Source organism: Cricetulus griseus, chromosome 5 (genome assembly GCF_003668045.3).
Source record: "Cricetulus griseus strain 17A/GY chromosome 5, alternate assembly CriGri-PICRH-1.0, whole genome shotgun sequence".
Classification (NCBI taxonomy): Eukaryota; Metazoa; Chordata; class Mammalia; order Rodentia; family Cricetidae; genus Cricetulus; species Cricetulus griseus.
Genome location: NC_048598.1, coordinates 124,302,576 through 124,322,624, shown reverse-complemented (window position 1 = coordinate 124,322,624; position 20,049 = coordinate 124,302,576). Strand labels below are relative to the sequence as shown.

General features: G+C 39.3%; 1 protein-coding gene across 10 annotated transcripts in view; it reads left to right on the top strand.

Annotated features, from left to right (window-relative positions):
• Positions 1-20,049, top strand: part of Rad51b (RAD51 paralog B) — a 521,906-nt gene that overhangs the window by 19,604 nt on the left and 482,253 nt on the right. For 9 of the 10 annotated variants that reach the window (XM_027418388.2, XM_027418385.2, XM_027418384.2 and 6 more), the window contains 3 exons: positions 593-729; positions 10,248-10,365; positions 12,373-12,558. In XM_027418388.2, the coding sequence (XP_027274189.1) occupies positions 593-729; positions 10,248-10,365; positions 12,373-12,558 (441 nt within the window). Of the gene's footprint in view, positions 1-592; positions 730-10,247; positions 10,366-12,372; positions 12,559-14,777; positions 16,876-20,049 lie in introns of those variants that run through there. The other variant, XM_027418390.2, reaches the window with a different exon arrangement.

The following is a 20,049-nucleotide window of genomic DNA, read 5'->3' as shown; positions in this document are numbered from 1 at the left end:
AGCACTCAGGTGGAGGCAGACAGATTTCTGTGAGTTCTAGGCCATCCTGGACAGCATAGCAAGTTCTGGGCCAGCCAGGACTATGCAGTGAGACCCTCTTTCAAAAAATAAAATTAAAACAAAATAGGACAGATAAGCTATGTGCTATGTCATATTTATCAGCTCCCTTGAATGATAAGTAGCTGTGCCATATACTGCCTAGAAGATTTAAAGACCCCACCAATCAATCAGTCTTCAGTAGTATTTTCACGATGTCACTTGTCAACACTAGTATATACAGTGAGCGGGTGCATCTTCTAGTCTTTCTTAATTATAACTTCATACCTGGTAACAAACCACAGAAGATAATGGAGCATTTTCGTCTTGCTCCCAAGGATGTATACCCCAAGGATACACCAAGGAGGGGAAAGTTTGTGGCATACAGTGGGTGTCTTAGGGAAGCAGGGCTTAATTCTTTCCTAGAAGCCAGGCTCATTGGATTGCTTTTTTTTTTTTCTTTTTTTTTTTTTTCAGCAGATCATAAAATAATTTTCTTTGGCTAGCTTACAGTGTTTATACAAACTTTATATATAATATGCACTTTGTTTTTTAGATTACAGGTCCGCCAGGTTGTGGGAAAACTCAGTTTTGTATAATGATGAGTGTTTTAGCTACATTGCCCACCAACATGGGAGGATTAGAAGGGACTGTCGTGTATATTGACACCGAGTCTGCGTTTACTGCTGAAAGGTAGGCTGCTTTATTTTTCCATTATAATGCTTTGCTTTTATTGCTGCTATGCACCATGGGACATTTACAAATAAGTTAACGTTTCATTTTTAAGAGCAGAGTGCTAGATACTGTTTTTAAAGGTTTTTTTCCTTTTGAAATTGATACAGGAAGCAGATTGTTTCTTCCTCTTCTATCCCTTTCTTATTGGTTTAAGTGGGGTTACTGTGTAAGCTGTGTTTTGTAGGAGGCTGAGAAGAAACAAGGTAAAGAAACAGGGAGGGATGTTAAATAGAAATGCGGAAAAGGGAAGAGTAAAGAGAAAAAGGTAAGTTGCTTTATATGTTGTTTCTAGAAGGAAATAAAATGTTGGTGAATGGACATTCACCCAGTAGGAGATTTTGCATACAGAGATCAGTTCTTATCTCTTAGTCAAGATACACTGTAGATACTGTTTTTGGAGTCTTTGTCACTGCAGCATTGTGAACAATTCACTGCTTTATTTCTCCCTAAATAGTAGCAGATGGAAGTGGATCTGATGAGATATGCTGTTTAACATGGGTCCTCAACCTGACAGGACCTGGGATTGTCTGGGAGGCAAGCTTCCATGTATACCTATGGGGGATTCTGTAGGTTTGGTTAGTCTCTGGGTGGGCTTGGGAAAGGTTGTCTTGATTAGGTAATTGAGGTGGGAAAACCCACCTTAATGGAGTGTGGCACCAGTTCGTCCTGGACTGAATAAAAAGGAGAAAGCTACCTGTGGCAAGTGTGGCCCCAAATAACGACATGGAGACATTATTATTTATGAAAGCTTGGCCTTAGCTTAGGCTTGTTTCCAACTAACTCTTATAACTTTATACTAATCTATATTCTATCACATGGCTTTTTACCTCTCTCCCATTCTGTATGTCTGACTTTCTCAGTGTCTTCTGCTGTACCAGATTTTAATCTTGAGTTTCTCCCTCTCCCTGGAAGTCCTGCCTATTCTCTCCTGCCTAGCTATTGGCCATTCAGCTCTTTATTAAACCAACCACAGTGACACATCTTCACACAGTGTAAAAAATCTCCCACAACACCTGACTGTAGGTGGGATGGGACCAGCTGAGGACTCCCTGCTGTGGTGGACTGTGCCCTGAATTGTGCCCAGTAAAAGCCCTTCTCCTCGAGTTGCCTTTGTCAGGTGTCAGCAACAGGAATGATAACTAACTGACACACAGGGGAATTTCGAAGTGTAGGTTTCTTTAGCCTTTTGGGCCATGTAAGTTTTCTGAGATTCTTCTTCCCTTTAAGAGGGAGGAAGTAACAAGTAGCAGTATAGCAACAGGAGTCACTTTTGTGCATTTCTGTATTGTGAAGATGTTTGGTTTTATTTCTTTTCTTTGCATATGTCATTAATTATATTTTGGATTTTTCATATTTACTCATTTTTCCATCTTTTTCTGCCTTTACTATAATACTATAATAATAATAGTGTTATTTACATCAGAGGCAGTGTGGAAAACAGGTATGACTTAAGTCCCTTTATATTTATGTTAATTCATGCTACATAATTCACAAGAAGCTCATTTGAGAATAGGGGTGAAAACATTGTTTTTAGTTTTTTATTGTATTTCTCATATAGCTTGTTAAGTGGGGGTAAGGTTACTCCCACATAGCATATGTTTTGAGATCTGATGAGGATAAGGTGGGATCAGAGCTGCAGTGCCTATAGTACAGCTGCCTTCTGGAGTATGTTGTGGTGGATCATGCATGGAGCCTACTCTTTAGTGTCTGCTTATGTATTATTTGTACTGTTGCAAGTCTGTTTGACCCTGTAGATGTTGGTCAGTGAGTTGTGTAAGCTTTCTGCTGAACACTCAAAGAAACAAAATGGGTTCATTTTTCTTACATATAAAGATCTGGGTCAGCTGCTCAGTGATGACAGGGACCTAAGGCTGGTTTATTTTATGCATCTGTATCCATTCTGTGTTTAAGTTACTAGGAAGGAAAAAGGCTAGCCACACCTTTCATCGGTAAAATAATCCTTTTTAAATTTTTGTCCACCTATCATCTGTCTGTCTGTCTATCATCTGTCTATCTTTGAGACAGTGTTTCTACATAGCCCTGGATATCCTGGAACTCACTATGTAGTTCAGGCTGGCCTTGAACTTGCCTGCCTTTGCCTCCTAGGAGCTGGAATTAAAGAGGAGCATTAGCATACCTCCCTCCTCTTTTAAAGGATACCTGCTTTTCTCATCTTCTTATCTGCAGATGTTTTCTTAGGCAGATTTCTCACTAGACCACTTCTCTGTGGGAATATGGGAAAATGTGGGCAAAGGTTACCTAGCAATCATGATGAGTTATGAGGACCTGTTTATACTGCTGCTTCAATAAAAGAGAGGCTCACATAGCATGAGGAACTGGAAGTGGGTTGGGCCGGTAAGTTGCAGTGTTTAACCATAGCTTAGACTGTTTCTAGATTTAGAGAAAAGAGAGATCTGGGAATAGATTCAAAAGGAATTTGAGAGAGTGCAGAGATGCTGAGTTGTAGAAACCCTCCTCTGGATAATTTAGGAAAATGCCTGTTTTTATTTGTTTTACCTATTAGACATCTGCTTAAAACACAGCAGTCTTAGATGCCATAGTTTTATGTACACCTTGACAATATGGGTAAATAAATAATCCACTGACCCAGATCTGTATTCCAGCCTATGGAAATCTGGCAACTATGATAATTCCTGTACATATGAATGGAATAAGCATTATGTTGTGTTTATTGATGACAAGTTGGAAAAGAAGGAATTGGTAGCAACAGTTGGAGATGCAGTTAACTTTAGCCTGAAGAGTTTTTTTTTTTGAGGGACCTTCACTGGCTGTGAAGGGATCTTGACTTAAGCTGCAGAAAGAATTTCTCCATGAGTCAGCATGTAGCAGCATTGGGATTCATTAGGGCATAGAGATAATGCATTCTTTAGACTTGAGAGGACAGGGAGAAACCCCTAAGTGTCTTAACAATAGCTGTTTGTATGATTTGTGGCTTGTGGAGTTACATTGCTCAAAGTATGTCATTTATAACCAGAGCCAAAGATGAACTCAGTTTAAAAACTAAGTCATAGGAAAGAGCTGTTTGTTTATTTCTCTTATCTTAAGGAATTCATTTTAAATGTGAAATAGTGGGGTGGTTGATAGTGCATTATTCAGGTTTATGGCTGAGGAGGGTTGATGAGGTTAAACCCAAAGGTCACACATGCTTTGCCTTAATCATGGTTCATTAGTGGTTTGAACATTCTCATCTCAGTAATGATATTATCTCTGTAGGCATTCTTTATAGCTGTTTTATCTAGTTATTTTTTTAGTTCTTGATTCTGTCAAGAGTGTGTACATGCAGCTGCATGTATATATATATGAGTACCTGTGCTAGTTTTTTTTTTTTTTTTTTTTTTGTGTGTGTGTGTGTGTGTGTGAGAGAGAGAGTTTGTGTGCACATGGACCCCAGAGGACAAACAACCTTGGTTGCCATTCCTCAGGTGCTGTCTACCCCCTTTAAAATATTGTATTTATGGGTGTTTACCTGAATGTATGTCTATCACTTGTGTGCCTGGTGCCTAATAAGGTCAGAAGAGGGTATTGGATCCCTTGATTCTGGAGTTACAGATGGCTGTGAACTGCCATGTAGGTGCTGGGAATGAACTTGGGTCCTGTGGAAGAACAGTAAATTCTCTTAACCACTGTACCACCCTTATGTTTTTCATTGAGATAAGGTCTCTCACTGGCCTAGCTTGGCTCTCTAGGGAGCCCCAGGGACCTGCCTGACCCTGCCTCCCAACTCTGAGATTATAAGTCTGTGCTGTCACTCCTGGCTTTTTTTTTTTTTTTTACATGAGCTAGGAGGGTCGAACCCAGGACCTCATGCTTACAATGCAAACATTTACCAATTGAGTTATCACCCCAGCTCTTCTTTTGTTTTTGACACAGTCTTTTTATATAGCTCAGGTTGTCTCCTTCTCTCTTTATAATGCTGGGATTAAAGCCTTGAGGCGTCCCAGCTCTTAGTCTTTTGTAGCTCTTCAGTTCTGCTGTTATGGTGCAAAGACCGCTGTAATAGGAAGTGAACAAATAGGTATTAAAATAAGACTTTATTAACAAAACCCAGATTATTTTCTGGTTTAAGTCTACACTACATAGTGTTTGACAACCTTCACCTATTTAAATAAATTTATAAGATTACAAATAGCTGTTTCTGAGGGCTTTAATAATGTAATCATCTGTATAATTTCTGGTCTTTTATTAGTGATTCACATGCCTAGTAATTAAACATTTTAAAATTTTCTATGTATGAGTGCTTGCCTGCATGTGTATATCTGTACGACAGTCCATGGTGCCCACAGAAGCCAGAAGAGGGTGTTGGAAGTTACAGAAGGCTGTGATCTTTCATGTGGGGGCTGGGTTAAAACCGAATCCTTTGGTTTCAACTCTAGAGCAGACTTAAAAAAGAGATTTATTATTTTGTATTTTATTTGTGTGAATGTGAGCTGGCATGTCGGGGCTGGGCCAAAACTGAGTCCTTTGGAAGAGCAGTCAGTGCTCTTAACTGCTGAGCCATCTCTCCAGCCCCTTTCTTAGTAATTTCTGAATTGGTTGTTAGACATTGTTATGTTAGATGCTGAAACTACATATACAGTTTAAAGCATTAGATTTTTGTTTTAGTATATAGTAAGATTATTTTGATCCCTTTAAAGCTGACCCTTCACATTTGTTACAGCAGGTCTCACGGGGTCTTTGAGACTGAGTAAGCCTCTGTACTGTGAAGCCCTCTGAGGACTCCACGAGTTGCCTAGGGTATAATGAGATCTCTGCATTCCTTGTTGATGTGGGAACTCTCACGGTTCTCATTCCGTGTGAGTGTTGGGAAGTGTTTAGTCTCTGCGTTGTCTCCTGGTCCCTGAGTAGTTTCCTTCCATGCATTATGTGTATTAGTTCTGGAGTGTACCCATCCACAGGTCCCCGCCAGACCTCACACCTCCGCTTTTCTGCACTCGAGTTCTACCAGCTTTGCCTTCCCAAACTCTGATCTCATCTTCTCCACTCAGGTTCCACCAGACTCACTTTGGCTTCCCTTTTTTGTTTTGTGGAATGGAAAGTGCCTCTGGTGTGAGCCTGGGACACACTTCAGGTTCCTTTATTAGTTTCCTTTCTCATGGGGGTCACAGTTTTGAACTATTGTTCACTGTGTGAAACTGTTATTTCAGATATTTTGTCTGCTTTTCTAGTTGTTGATGCTATCAGGGCAATTCCCAAGCCAGTTAATCTTTTGTGTACAGAAGTAAAAAATCTCCCTTTTATTTTATCTTGAATTCATTCCATACTGGCTTTATCTCCTAGCTCTATTTGAAATTGATTTTCAAAACTTTATTTAACTCGGCAGTATTTGAAACACAGCCATGTGTTGCTTAATGGTGATGGTGTGGTCTGAGAACTGTGTCACGAGACAGTTTGTCCTATGATTCTGTTGGAGTGTAGTTACTCACATATGTTCATCATGGATATGGCCTCTGTGTACTATCAAGAGACATGGTGAGCAGAATCAATGTGAAGCCACTGCATTGTGTTTTACAGAACTTAAAAATGCTGTAATATCAATTGCCAGCAGAGTAAACACAACCAGTAACCTAACAGTCCATTGTCATTACCAAGTGTTATATATTGTGCATAATTGTACATCCTGTGCTTTTACATGACTGATAGCATAGTAAGTTTGTGTATAGTAATATAGTAATATTACTATAAGCCTGTGAATAATGCATTGTCTATTGACAGTATGTTGGCTGTGACATCACTAGGAAGTGGGGCCTTTTCAGTCCCATCATGGACCCACCATGTATGTATTCAGTTGTGTAGCACTGTTGATTGCTGTTGATTGTCCTCTTGAACAGTTTTCCCTTTAGTTGGCTTCCTAGCAGCAGTCAGTCTCTATTGATTTGATTCCTATCTTCTGAATACTTCTTTAATCTATGTTGCTGGTTCCTCAGTTTTTCAGCTTCTAAGTCTTGGGGAACCCTAAAACTCAGTTTCGGGATCTTGTTCCTCCTTTATCTGTCCTGAGTGTCTGATATCCAGTCTCATGATTTTAACAAGCTTCTTGATTGTCAGAAGGCTCATGAGTTCATGTTCTGAGCTTTCCCACAATCCCCAAATTCATATACATTTGTCACTTGATATAATAGCATGTTATAGTTATGTTTACCTATGCAGATAACTTGATATATCTGAAGATGAATTCTGGATTCCCCCATAAAAAATAGAACACTGGAAGAAAATCCTAATTGAATCTCCATTCTTCTAGATACTCATCTAATTAATCAAATTCTTGCTCCCCCCTTTGAATTATGCTTTAAATCCAGGTACTTCTAATTATCTGAGGTATTATTTCCCTAGGTATTATTTCAGTACTAGTTCATCCTATTTTCACCCTTGCCCTTTCTAAAGCCTTTCTATAGCCTTCTCCATTTGACATCTAGAACAAGGGTGTGTGTGTGTGTGTGTGTGTGTGTGTGTGTGTGTGTGTGTCAGAGGATGATGTTGATGTTGATGTATCATTCTTTCCCTTATTCCTTTGAGACAGGGTTTCTCACTGAACTTGGAGCTAGGCTAGCGGCCATCAAGCCTCAGACATCCTCCAGTCTCTGCTTCCATAGTGGGGATTTGAATTCAGGTTCTCATGCTTGTATAGAGGCACCCCTGCCTGCTAAGCCATCTCCCCAGACTCTAGAGCACACTTTTAAAAAAAGAGAGATTTATTTAATGTTTTGTATCTTATGTGAATGAATGTTTTGCATGCATGTATGTAGGAGCAAAGTGTGCCTGATGCCACAGAAGCCAGAAGAGAGGCAGACCCCCAAGATCTGGGGTTAAGCATGGTTTTGAGCCACCAGGTGGGCACTGGGAAATAAATTTCATCTTCTGAAAGAGCAGCAAGTGCTTTCTAACACTAAGCCATCCCCTAGAGCAGTCTTTTTACTTTTATTTTTAAAGAAACCTATGTGGGATGTGGCAGCTGAATGGGTAAGGTAAAAAAGGAAACCCGATCATGTCAGCTTTGCTCCCTGACTTCTCATTTTTCTTAATAAACACAAACAGATGACCATAGACCTGAGGATCTGAGGGGACCCTGATCTCTAGCTAGCTCTCTGGTTTTCCCCTTGTACTCTTTTCCTGCTCCCTGTGTTTCAGCTACGTTATCCTTTTCACTGTGCAGTGTGATGCGAGGGATCTTATTGGCTGCAGTTCTCTGTTCTTCCAGATAGCACATGTTCACTTTCTCATCTTTAAGCCTTTGCTCAAATGTCTGGACAACTCTGCATGAAATACCACTTGCTTTCACCTTTGTGTTCCCTCATCGTACGTCAGTGTTCTTTAGAGCACTGGCCTCTGATATGTTTATTCATTTTTCTCTCTGTCTGGAGTGTCTTAGATAAAACACATGACCAAAAAGCAACTTGAGGAGGGAAGGATTTATGGGACTTACATTTCCACATCACTGTTATCAAAGAAAGTCAGGACAGGAACTTAAAGAGGGCAGGAACCTGGAGGCTGGAGCTGATGCAGAGGCCATGGAGGGCTGCTGCTTACCATGGCTTGCTCAGCTTGCTTTCTTATGGAACCCAGGACCACCCGCCCATGCTGGAATGGCCCTACCCACAATAGGCTGGGCCCTCCCCCATCAGTCACTAAGAAAATGCTCTACAGGCTGGCCTACAGCCCAGTCATATGGAGGCATTTTCTCAATCATGGTTTTCCTCCTCTTAGATGACTATGGTTTGTCAAGCTGACATAAATCTAGCCAGCACATGGAGAATGTAATTTTCTTTCTCCCTGCTGTTACTCATTTCCTTTTTTGGGAGATGTTGTAATGCCATATGCCAGGACTTACAGTAGTGCCTGGCACATTGTGTAGGACCTCAATAAATCCTGAATGAATGGATTTTTTTTTTTATTATTATTTTTTATTTTTTTGAGACAGGGTTTCTCTGTGTAGCCCTGGCTGTCCTGGAGCTCACTCTGTAGACCATGATGCCTTCAAATGCACAGAGATCCATCTGCCTCTGCCTCCCAAGTGCTGGGATTTAAGGTGTGCACCACCATGCCTCGTTGAATGAATGATTTTTATTTAAGTGAATCTTTTCAAAGGAATGCTTTTTTTTATTAATTAAAAGATATCCAGTAGGTGGCACTGTTTTCAAGCTTCCAGTGATGTTGGAGGAAAAGCTAGGTTTTTCTGTTGCTTGCCCTAAAAAACAAGGTCTTGTAAAGAAGATTGTCATAGGAGACTACTGGGAGACTATTGGGATGTAGAAAACTTCATTTATACTTAGCTTTGATTTATATTTTAAAAAATTTTTCCTAAAATAAAAATCATCTGAAGAGACCTATAGAAAATTTCATATTGTTGGTATGTTGCTGACTATTCAGTATAGTTATTCAGCACAGCAAATGTGAACAATAGTAACTCCTGTCCATACACTGACTGAGTGCTGGACTTACTGTATAGTTGCGTCATCACAATAATAAAACATACATGTTTGTAGCAAACCTTCCCAGCTTGCACATCTTCCACTACCAATGGTACATCATTTCTTCTTTGCTTTCCTCACTTCCTGTCTTCCTCCTTTTAGCCCCAGTGCCTCTGTCTTTGCTTTCCTTACTTCCTGTCCTCCTCCTTTTAGCCCCAGTGCCCGTCTTTGCTTTCCTCTTTTCCGTGTCTCTAACTTGAACATAGAATATGGGATAGCCTAGTGTTTACGATTTATGTTCCAGGTCCCCAGAATGACCAAATAGGGCTGACAAATGTCATTTTAAATGGGATACAGTTATGCTCAAGAGTTTTATTTTTGACTTTTAAATCCTATCCATTTGTAACTTTTAGTAATGCCCTTTATGCTTCATTTTGCTAAACGATGATGTCATTTCTATTTTGATATGCCACTCTTCACTTGACCTGCCCCATATTATTAGATTTAGCCCCAGGCTATGAATTCAGTATTTAGAAAATAACTTTTGGTTTATTGAGAAGTAACTGGGTAGCAACCACTTGTTTAAATAGTACTTTTATGTTTACCAAGAACTACTAGATAGCACTAAATTGAGAAAGCATATTTTTTTCTGGAATGAGACATGCCAACTTAGATATAAGTTATCATTAGGATAATATACTATATTAATTGAAATAGATTTTGTTCATTCAAGCAACTGGAAACTTTTTCTAATTTCAAGTATGTTAACATAGCTGCTAGACAAAAATGTTACTTGTAAACATATTATTTCCAGAAAATGAAATCTTGGAGACATTGTTGCTTGTTGGATGTTTGGTGAGACCCAGAAACCTTGGGAATCTGTTCTGACAGCTGACATCTGCTAATTCACACAGGGGATGCCAGCCTTTGGCCTGTACCTGATAATGGAAAAGTCTTAGGGATTTCCCAAGTAGCATGTGTTGGAGGCTCAACAGTGTGACTTTTAGTATTCACTCTTTTCTCTTGTATTCTTCTTCCTTTTCTTCACAGACTGGTCGAGATTGCAGAATCCCGTTTTCCACTCTATTTTAACACAGAAGAAAAACTGCTTTTGATTAGCAGTAAAGTTCATCTTCACCGGGAACTCAGCTGTGAGGCAGTTCTGCAAAGTAGGCAGTTTCAGATTTTGACATTTTATGTGTTTGAGGGCTTCTTCTTGGGGAACTCAGGTCCTCTGGAAGAGCTTCAGTGCTTTAACCTCTGAGCATCTCTCCAGCCCCCGAAGGCCTGCTTTCTTACTTGTCCTTTCCTACATTTTTTTAGCTCACTGTAAAAAATTTCCTATGAACTATTTAAGGAAATCTACTTACAAACTCTATTGTTGCTTTGAAATATTCAAGAAATGTTCTTTAACAGAATATTTAAACATTTAAAATTCATTAATACGTCTTTTTTAGCATTACCTCTGTCTCTGTTTCCCCCTGCAGTATGTATTTTCTGGGGGCTGTTATAGGTGCTGCTTAGCTTATTTCCACTGTAACTTTGGAGGACAGCAGTTGTCTCATGGCTCAGTGGACCTGGCACCTGTTTCCAACCTCACTTCTACTATCATTAGAAGGCCTGCTTTCTTTCTTTCTTTCTTTCTTTCTTTCTTTCTTTCTTTCTTTCTTTTTGTTTAAGATTTTATTTATTATGTATACAACATTCTGCTTCCATGTATATCTGCACACCAGAAGAGGGCACCAGATCTCATAATGGATGGCTGTGAGCCACCATGTAGTTGTTGGGAATTGAACTCAGGTCCTCTGGAAGAGCAGTCAGTGCTCTTAACCTCTGAGCCATCTCTCCAGCCCCCGAAGGCCTGCTTTCTTACATGTGGAGGTTGTGGTCTTTGTGCCTACTGTCTAGAACAAAGTATCACTGTTGTCCAAAGCTTTTGTCACAAGGACCAACTATTGCACCACGTGGGAGGGCATATACACACAGGGAGGATTTATTCATGCAAAGATGTGACATATCAGGAAATGGGAACAAGAGGCAGATGTTCTGGAGACAGGCTACCACAAGTAGTTTTACTTTAAAATTACAGCTTTTATAGTCTTGTAGGACAACATGAAAACACTGTCTCTGTTTCCAGAAGAATGCAGTATAACAGGAGTGCTGGGCTGAACTAAGTTATAGGTGCTGAATTTTATAGTCACCACTGTAACTTAGGGAAGTGCGTGTGTGTGTGTTTGTGTGTGTTACTAGGATTAAACCTGAGGACCAGTGTGTATAAGGCAAGTGCTCTATCAAAAGAGTTGCATTTTAGCTCTTTTTAAATTTTTTATTTTGAGACAGGGCCATGATAATTACCCAGTGTGGCTTTGTACTCCCACTGTAGCCCAGTAGCCTTTAGCATGCAAACTTTTTTCTTTAGCTTCCTGAGTAGTGAGGACTACAGGTCTGTGACTACAGACCTGGCTTGCTGTTTTAAAGCTGATTAATCTTTTTAATACCACAGTATTGTTGTTGTTTTAGATTTATTTATTTTATATTATGTGTATGGGTGTTTGCCTACATGTTTGTATGTACGTCACTTGTATGCCTGATGCCCTTGGAGGCTGGAAGATGGGGTGGTATCCACTAGAACTAGAGTTACAGATGTGTGTGGACCACCATGAGGGTGCTGGCAACCAAACCCAGTCCTCTGCAAGAGCAAAAAGTATTCTTAAGCATTGAACCATCTCTCCAGCCCCTTAACTCTGTTTTAAAAACTTATGTCTCTGTAGTCACTTACAGATCTTCATTGTTAAGCCTGCCCAATTTTGAGAGTTCTAACTCCAAAAGCATGGCTTTCCCTCTCCCCACTTTTATCTCTCTACTGGATACCAATGGAAATCCCAATCATGTTTGTTCTCCAACTCTGGGCTTTTTCAGTCTTTTCTCTGACCCTCCCTTCCCCTCACAGATGCTTGTGGACCTCTATTGCTGACTCTACCCCAAAGGGCATGATGCTCTCTTTTCTCCTCTAGCTCCCTCCTCCCAGAAACTGCCAGGATTTACAGCTTGTCCATCCTATGCTTAGCTTTTCTCTCAAATCCTAATACAATGTTCTTCCATCTTCTGAAAAGAAAGACACATAAATAAAATTATCTCTTAAGTTTGTTCACTATTTTACAAATTCTGCTTTCTTAGGCTTGAATCTTTGGAGGAAGAGATTATTTCCAAAGGAGTTAAGCTTGTGATTGTTGACTCTATTGCTTCTGTGGTCAGAAAGGAGTTCGATCCTCAGCTTCAGGGCAACATCAAAGAAAGGAACAAGTTCTTGGCCAAACAAGCATCCTTGCTGAAGTACCTGGCTGAGGAATTTTCACTCCCAGTAAGTGTCCCCTTTTCCTTCTTTTTTCATAAGGTCATGACCTCACAATATCGAATAATAAACTTAGAGAAGACTAGTAAGCAGGTGACCTTTTAAAGTTTGATTGCTATAGCAGATAACACTGGTTTCGTAAGTTACTCTGCCTGCTGAAATTATGACGCTGGAGCACATTGACGTGTTTTTGACAGTTCCCATCACCACTTTCTTTATTCTTTCTCATTGTTTACTCATTCTGGATGTTTTTTTTTATCACATCTGTCATGCCGAGATTACCATTAAGCAGTACAACTCACCGAGTTGCCTGGGTCTATTTCTGTGAATTTTCTTTGCAGCGGTAGCATATCTTGTAGATTTTGTAAATTAAATCTTTTCGTCTTTGTTGGTGTTACTGTGTTTAGTGTTGTTTTGGTTTGCTTCCAGTGAGCAGAGGTCAACCATTAGTGGAAATGCCCGTGAGAAAACTTTAAAAAAGCTGTTGGAATGGCTTTCTGTCCTGGTCATTGTAATCAGGACATCTGCAGGGAGATTGCCCAGGTTTGCGGTGTGCGATGGACAACACAGAAAGGCTTATTAAGTTTCACCGACTCTGCTGCCTGTGGGAAGGCTGACCTTGTTCCACGGCCTAAGGAACACTGAGTATTATTAGGCTTTCTTTGCTTTCTTCAGACAGTCTTGCTGTCTACCTTTGACTGTCCTTCCTGAAGACCTTCCTGCCTTGCCTTAGTGTGGGTTCTCACACCCTGCCGGACTTTTCAGTTTCAGCTATGTCCTATCCAGACAAGGCAACTCTTTAACCTGAGATAAAATTTGCTTGAGACTATAATTTTCATTTGTTTTGGGCAAATTAAAACCTTGGGTCTTTGTATCATAAATAATACATACAAATTATGTGAGCCACCATGCAGTCTTTCATTTGTAAAGCCAAGCAGGAAGTCTGGGAGAAGAAATCAAACATGGTCTACGTATATATGGCTCTAGAACTCATACTTTGGGCCAGGTAGTAGTGGTGCATGACTTTAATCCCAGCATTCGGGAGGCAGAGACAGGTGGATCACTGTGAGTTCAAGGCCAGCCTGGTATACAGAGTGAGTTCCAGGACAGCCAGGGCTACACAGAGAAACCTTGTCTTGAAAAACCAAACCAAAACAACAGCAACAACAACAACAACAACAACAACAACAACAAACCCCCCAATACCCTCTTAGTTTGGATGAAAGTTAGCTACTACAAAGTTTATCTTGAGAAGGGTTTTATTTTAAAAATTTTTAGTTGAATGGAAATTTAAGATTAGTTGCATACTTACTTTATTAATTTAATGTTGCTTGACCTAAGCTTGTGTGAAAGGTAAAAATTCACTTTTTAAAACTTGTTATTTTAAAATAGCAATTATAGGCTGATGCTTTGCAATTTACTAAGATAATTTATCTTTCTGAGTAAGGAAAAGGACTCTACTTTTCTTTGTTTTTATCAGAGCTCTCTGAAACACTAGGTACTCTGTGTTCACACTATGAAAGAACATGAGCATGGTTATGATCTGATGTATGAGCCATGATTTGTCAGTCTTTAATCTAGATCCTTCTCCTGAGGCCCAGTACTTCGGGTCTGATGCTACTCTAGGCACAACCAGTATCTTATGGAGTTAGGAGGTGCACATCCTTTAATTCTAGGAGGCAGAGGCAGGCAGATCATAGTGAATTCCAGGCCAGACAAGGTTATACAGTGAGATTCTTGTAAAAACAATAAGGTAGGAAACATAGGAATCTAATGGTTTCTTGTATTGCTTCAAGTTCCTTCTTTTCACCGTTTAAGGAATTTTTATAGAGCAAGAATTTTATAATTCAAGTTGTGTTTCTGTGCTCAGTTAGCACTTCTGTTATATAACACAGAATGGACAGCCTAACCTATTCCATATTAAAGAATTACAAGCTTAAAGAAAGGGATGCTTGAGATGTTTGTACTTTGCTGAAAATTATTTTTATGGCCTATAAAATATTAATTTGTTTTTATATCTTACCAGTTTTTAAAAAAATCAAGTAATCCAGGACTAGCATTGTTTGCTAGACCTGGCATTTGCTCAGTACATAAGGTTCAAAGTTTCCTTTCCTTTTAAAATGTATTTTGTATTTTGCATTTTTTAATAATATTAAAAATTTCAATGTTTAGATAGTTTTCTTCTACAAAGCATGTTTTTTTTCTTATTTATCTATTTATTTATTTAGGTCCCTGATCAAATTTAGTCATTTGGGACCCCATTGGAACTGTTCACTGCTTTCTGGGCAGCCTCTTTTGCTTGGTGTACTTGTATTGTGGCTGTGGTGTTGTCAGCCTTTGAGTTGAGAGACTCAGAGACTCAAATGTGAAGGAATTCTACAGCCTGCTCTTCATATACAAGGTCAAGAACCTTTAACTGCTTCCATGTTGGTATCCGTACCCCGTTGAGAGCAACGGTACATGTTGGGTAAACAGCTGTTTCCTCTTACTCAAGCCATACACGCTACTGTTGCAGATAGTCTTTCGAACCCCCATTGCTGACTCCAGTGTTATTACCACAGAATTGTGATGAAGTATGAATAATACTATAACAAGTGATACTTAGGAAATAAACCATCAGGTGTGCTGCGTTTGTAATCACTACAATGCTGTACAAATAATTATGCTAAGTTAATGTTATGGATGATAACTTGATAGGTTTATATGTTTATAATATGCATATATTAACCTATGTTATAGCTTCTTTTGATTTTAACATCCATGAAGTTAATGTGATGACTCAGTTTTTTGAGCTATTAGCGAACCTTTTGTTCGGGAAGGGTGACATCATTTGGTCCTTATGTGGACATGAATGTGTTTATATTTTAGTTCTGTTATGGCTCTTGTCTACATTAGTCATTGACCATCAAAGAAGTTCTAAGTGACACCACGTTACTGGAAACACACATATTATTATGTTACAGAGAATTTGAGTTATAAAATTAAACATTCTCAGGAGAGAATTTTATAGACTTGAATACATTAAGACTGTGGTTTGAGAAGCACAGTTACAGGAGTCTGGTGGAATTTTTCTCTCTGAAGCTTTGCGGAACTTGGAGGCATGCTGCTGTGGGGAACTTTTGTCTTCAAAGCATGTTCATGACGCTAGCGGAAAAAGTAGTAGATTCTGAAACCATTTATAGACGCTCCATGGAAATAATATGAGAAAAGGATTTAGATATTGCCTGCTAAAGTCAGGTGGTTGTACTGCCTGTTCGGTGCTACTTCTATTTACCATATACAAAGCAGTAATGCCACATGGTAGATTGTGTAGATTAAGAAAATAGGACATTGTTGTGAAAAGTAGTTGTTAGACAGTTCACAGGAGCACCCCCTTTCTGTTTTACAGATGATACTGAATGTAGGCGTAGCTTTTTTTCACCTGTAGTTGTTAAAATACAGATTATTCTAGGACATGGCCGTAGCCATTTTTCCTGTGGTTGCCCTCTGTGCTCTTGGTTATGTGCTTTTGGGAATATGCATAGCTCAAATTTATTGCTTATTGAGGTTTCTTTTGAAATAATAATATCCATTTTTATGATTAAAACTTTAGAAAAATGAATGAAAATATGTATACTTCTCATTTTGCTATTTAAAGGCATCCAGATTTAGGATCATCACCAAGAAGAAACTGTTTCTGTTTTAAGTGAAGAAATTATAATACGATTAAATATTTTATTATTTGAAAAAGTCATAGATTTTTATTTTCCTTCAAGTTAATCTGACCCAACTTTATATGAGCCAGAATTTATCTTTTATTTTACTTTCAGCTGTCTCATCCTATAAGGTAGGTTTAATCTTCAAGATCATACCTTGTCATTGACACGAATAAATATAAAAAATTAAATTAGTGGCCAATCATTAAAATAATTAAAATTTTGTTAATTACAAATTTCTTAGTGGCTGGTTGTGGCACAGAGTCAGGCAGATCTTCATGAGTTCAAGGCCAGCCTGGTCTACAGAGTGAGTTCCAGGACAGGCTCCAAAGCTAAAGAAACCCTGTCTCAAAAAACCAAAAAGAAAAAAAAAAATTCTCACTGTGTTTCTGACTTGTGACAAAGAGTGTCCACTTTGCCATTTAGTCTTTTCATTGATGTTCAGAGCTTACTTTTTTAGGAGAGTCTCATGAAATTGCTCTATGAGCTAGGAATCACAGATTTCGTATTAAAACACTAGAGTCGGCGTTCACCCTTTCTTGTGTGGCTTTTCTGGAAGTCAGGTCTTTTGGATTCAGTCTTACCATTCATATGAGTCACTGAGAGCCAACACCTCAGACTCTGAGGTGAGGAGGGCTTTGTGGGGCCTTCAGTTGGCTCATACTGGAGGCCATGTTATTTCAGCTACACTTGCCATCCAGGGGCCTTAGACTTACTGGGAAGTAAGGCTTTAGATTTTTATTTTCCTAGGTCTTTCTCATGTGGAAAACTTTGTTTTTATTGTCAACTAAAGTCAGAAGCTAGAAACAGTGTACAGATTAATGAGTAGGTCATTGGTAAGGTAGCATTGGTGTGTCTGAAGGGTGCACAGTCCGAAATGGTGGGATGGATCAGTGAGGAAAGAGTTAACTCTGCTGGCTTGAGTTGCTCAAATCCTGCTTATTCCAGAAAAAGTCTCCCTTTAGGCCTGGTCCTTGTCTGGGTCCTGTGAGATGAGCTCTAAGCCTGGGAATATTCTACCTAGTAAATGTTTTTGTATATGTGACGGTTGAGGCCACAGGTACCAGTTTGATGACAGTTTATGCAAACAATGTGGTTTGTGGTAAGTATTGATTTTGCTCTGGGGACTGGAGTCTGACCTGAGGTCATTTAAGTGGTGCTACACACCTCATGATTGACCCCTAATAAAAATGCTGGACACGAAGTATTGAGCCAGCTTTTCTGATTAAAACCTCTTTGCACATTTGCCCTGCGTCACTGCTGAGACAGTTACGCAGCTCCATTGGGAGAGGACACTGGGAGCGTCTACCTGGTTTCCCTGTGCGTTGTCATGCTTTTCTTTGCTGTTTCTCTCCCAAGTCATAACTGAGGGAAGGGAAAGGAAAGGATGAGGAGAGAGAGGCAGCCTTATAGCTTCAACATCTTTTCTGAGCTTAATGTTTTTAAAACTATTTTTATTATTGTATATTGACAGTTTCTAATTTTAGGTATTGCTGGGATCCAAAGTGATGTTATGATAGTTTTAATGGTAACTGCTTTAAGACTGGCAAGATTTAGCTACAAGTGTTCCAGCAAGCATAATTCATTAGTTTTGATGATGTACTGTGATGTACTTAGTAAGATGGTAGGAGGAGCTGGGAGATGAGAACTCTGTGTTCTCTTTACAACTTTATGGTAAATCTAAAATTATTGCAAAATGGACAGTTTTTAAAAAGGAGGCAAAATGGGTGGTATTCTTTTCCTTAGTTGGCCTGCAGACTAATAAAAACTGTTCTGGTTGTGTCTGGAGAAGGAGAAGCACATTTGAGGTACTGGCTCTCCCCCCTTTGGCCATCTGGTTCTATAGATATTATCTGATAACCTCATTATTTTTAAAACTTTTTTTTTTTTTACCTTTCAGCAAATCCTCCTGGCTCCATCTCCATAATAAACTTAGTGTCTGCTTACTTCCACCACCTCAGTCCTACCTTCCTGGGCCCTGGGAAAGTGCAGCATGGGCTTTTTTGTAGTTTTGACTTTTCTTTGGACTGCCAGCTCACAAATAATGACACGGAGAGCTATTAATTATAAAAGATTGGTCTTTACCTTATGCTTTCCCCCAGCTAGCTCTTATATTAAATTAACCTGTCTGTATTAATCTACATCCTGCCATGTGACTCGGTTACCTCTCTGTACTGTTATGTCTGACTTCTTTAGAGTCTCACTGGTATCTCTCCGCTTCTCTTCTTCCCACAGTTCTCTCTCTCACCAGAAGTACTGCCTATTCTCTCCTATGTGTCTGTTGGCCATTCAGCTCTTTATTGAACAAATCAGAAGGTGCCTTATGCAGAGACACATCTCTACAGTATACAAAAAGATTATCCCACAACAGCTTTGGATTTAGATGTTAGTTTGACTGATAGCCCACTCTTGCTGATATTAAGACCTTGAGCAAGTGTGTATCCTAGCTCTGACTCTTAGTTTTCTTGTTTGAAAGTGGGCATGATATCTGACTTGTAATGGTGTGGGGATTAAATGAGATATCTGTAATGTTCTTCACCCAATACTTGGCGTGTTTGTGAAAGGCAGCTGTTAATTATTAATTTTAGGAATTACCTCATTCCAGATGCTTTGTATATCTTCTATCCTAATATTTGTACAGTGTTAAAATGATAGCATTCTCCATTTCCCCCCTTCCTCTGTTTTGTTGATAGAGGCTTGGAAGCCTCTTGTACCCCATGACTCCTTCTTTGGATCTTATACTTCTTTTCTTTTTTCTTTGTTAATTCCACTCTTAGTAATTGTGTACAAAGCTCTATGCTAGGCACAATGAGGTCATGAAGACAAAGAAAACATAGTCTTTGGCCTTAAGGCTTCTATAAATAAGTCACCTGCAGAGACAAATAACTCTGTGTGGTGTAATGGAGAATAGAATGAGTATCTTGTCTTCGGCTCTTTGTTTCTAACTGATGTGTAAGAAGCATGGCACCTCCATTTTTGTCACTGGGGCTATAGATTACACAGATAAAATAATGGGAAAGTATAGACCTTCAGTTTCCTGTTAAACCCGTTCTCATCCTGACCCATACTGTCTCTCCCTAATTCAGAAAGGGAGTGCTGTTTTGGAGGTAGGCACTTGTTAAACTGATGAGCACACCTGCAATTGTAACGTTACTTTGCTGAGAAGAGGTTAGAAATGAAAGTCAGTTGCAGTCCTAGTGTTGCCCTGCACTTATTACCCAGTCCCCCATGTGCTGTATGTTTTCCAGTTGAAGATCTTAAGCCTGTGGCTGAGTGACAACCTTTAGTTTTCCAATGAGAACAGGGATATAGTGAAATGAGGTGGCTTACCCAAGATGGCTTTGAATAATCCAGTGATGTCATTTACCACTTGTAGCATAGGTTGAGTATCTAGTTGGTTTGCTTCTGAGTTTACTGCATAGATAATGGTATGATACAGATCAGTGCACTGTAACTTTCTCCAAATATATCTCTGCCACATCCTCTGCTCAGAAGTATTGTGTGGTATCGTGTATAATTAAAGTGTCATGTATAACTACAAGCATTATAAGGACAGAAAACTTATGTGTTTTGTTGTCAGGTATATCCTTTGTAACTAGGTCAGAATATTTGTTGATGGATTGCTTTCCTGATAAGGCACTCAGGAACATCCTTCCTTCTTGCTCCAGCATATTCCTCCTGTCTTGCCTTTTTCTATGCTTGTACACTGTTGCTCTACCTCTGCTCCACTTTTCATTATGGTACAAACATTGTGAACTTCTCTTTGGAACTTAAATGATTTATTTGCCTTACAGTATCATTTAAC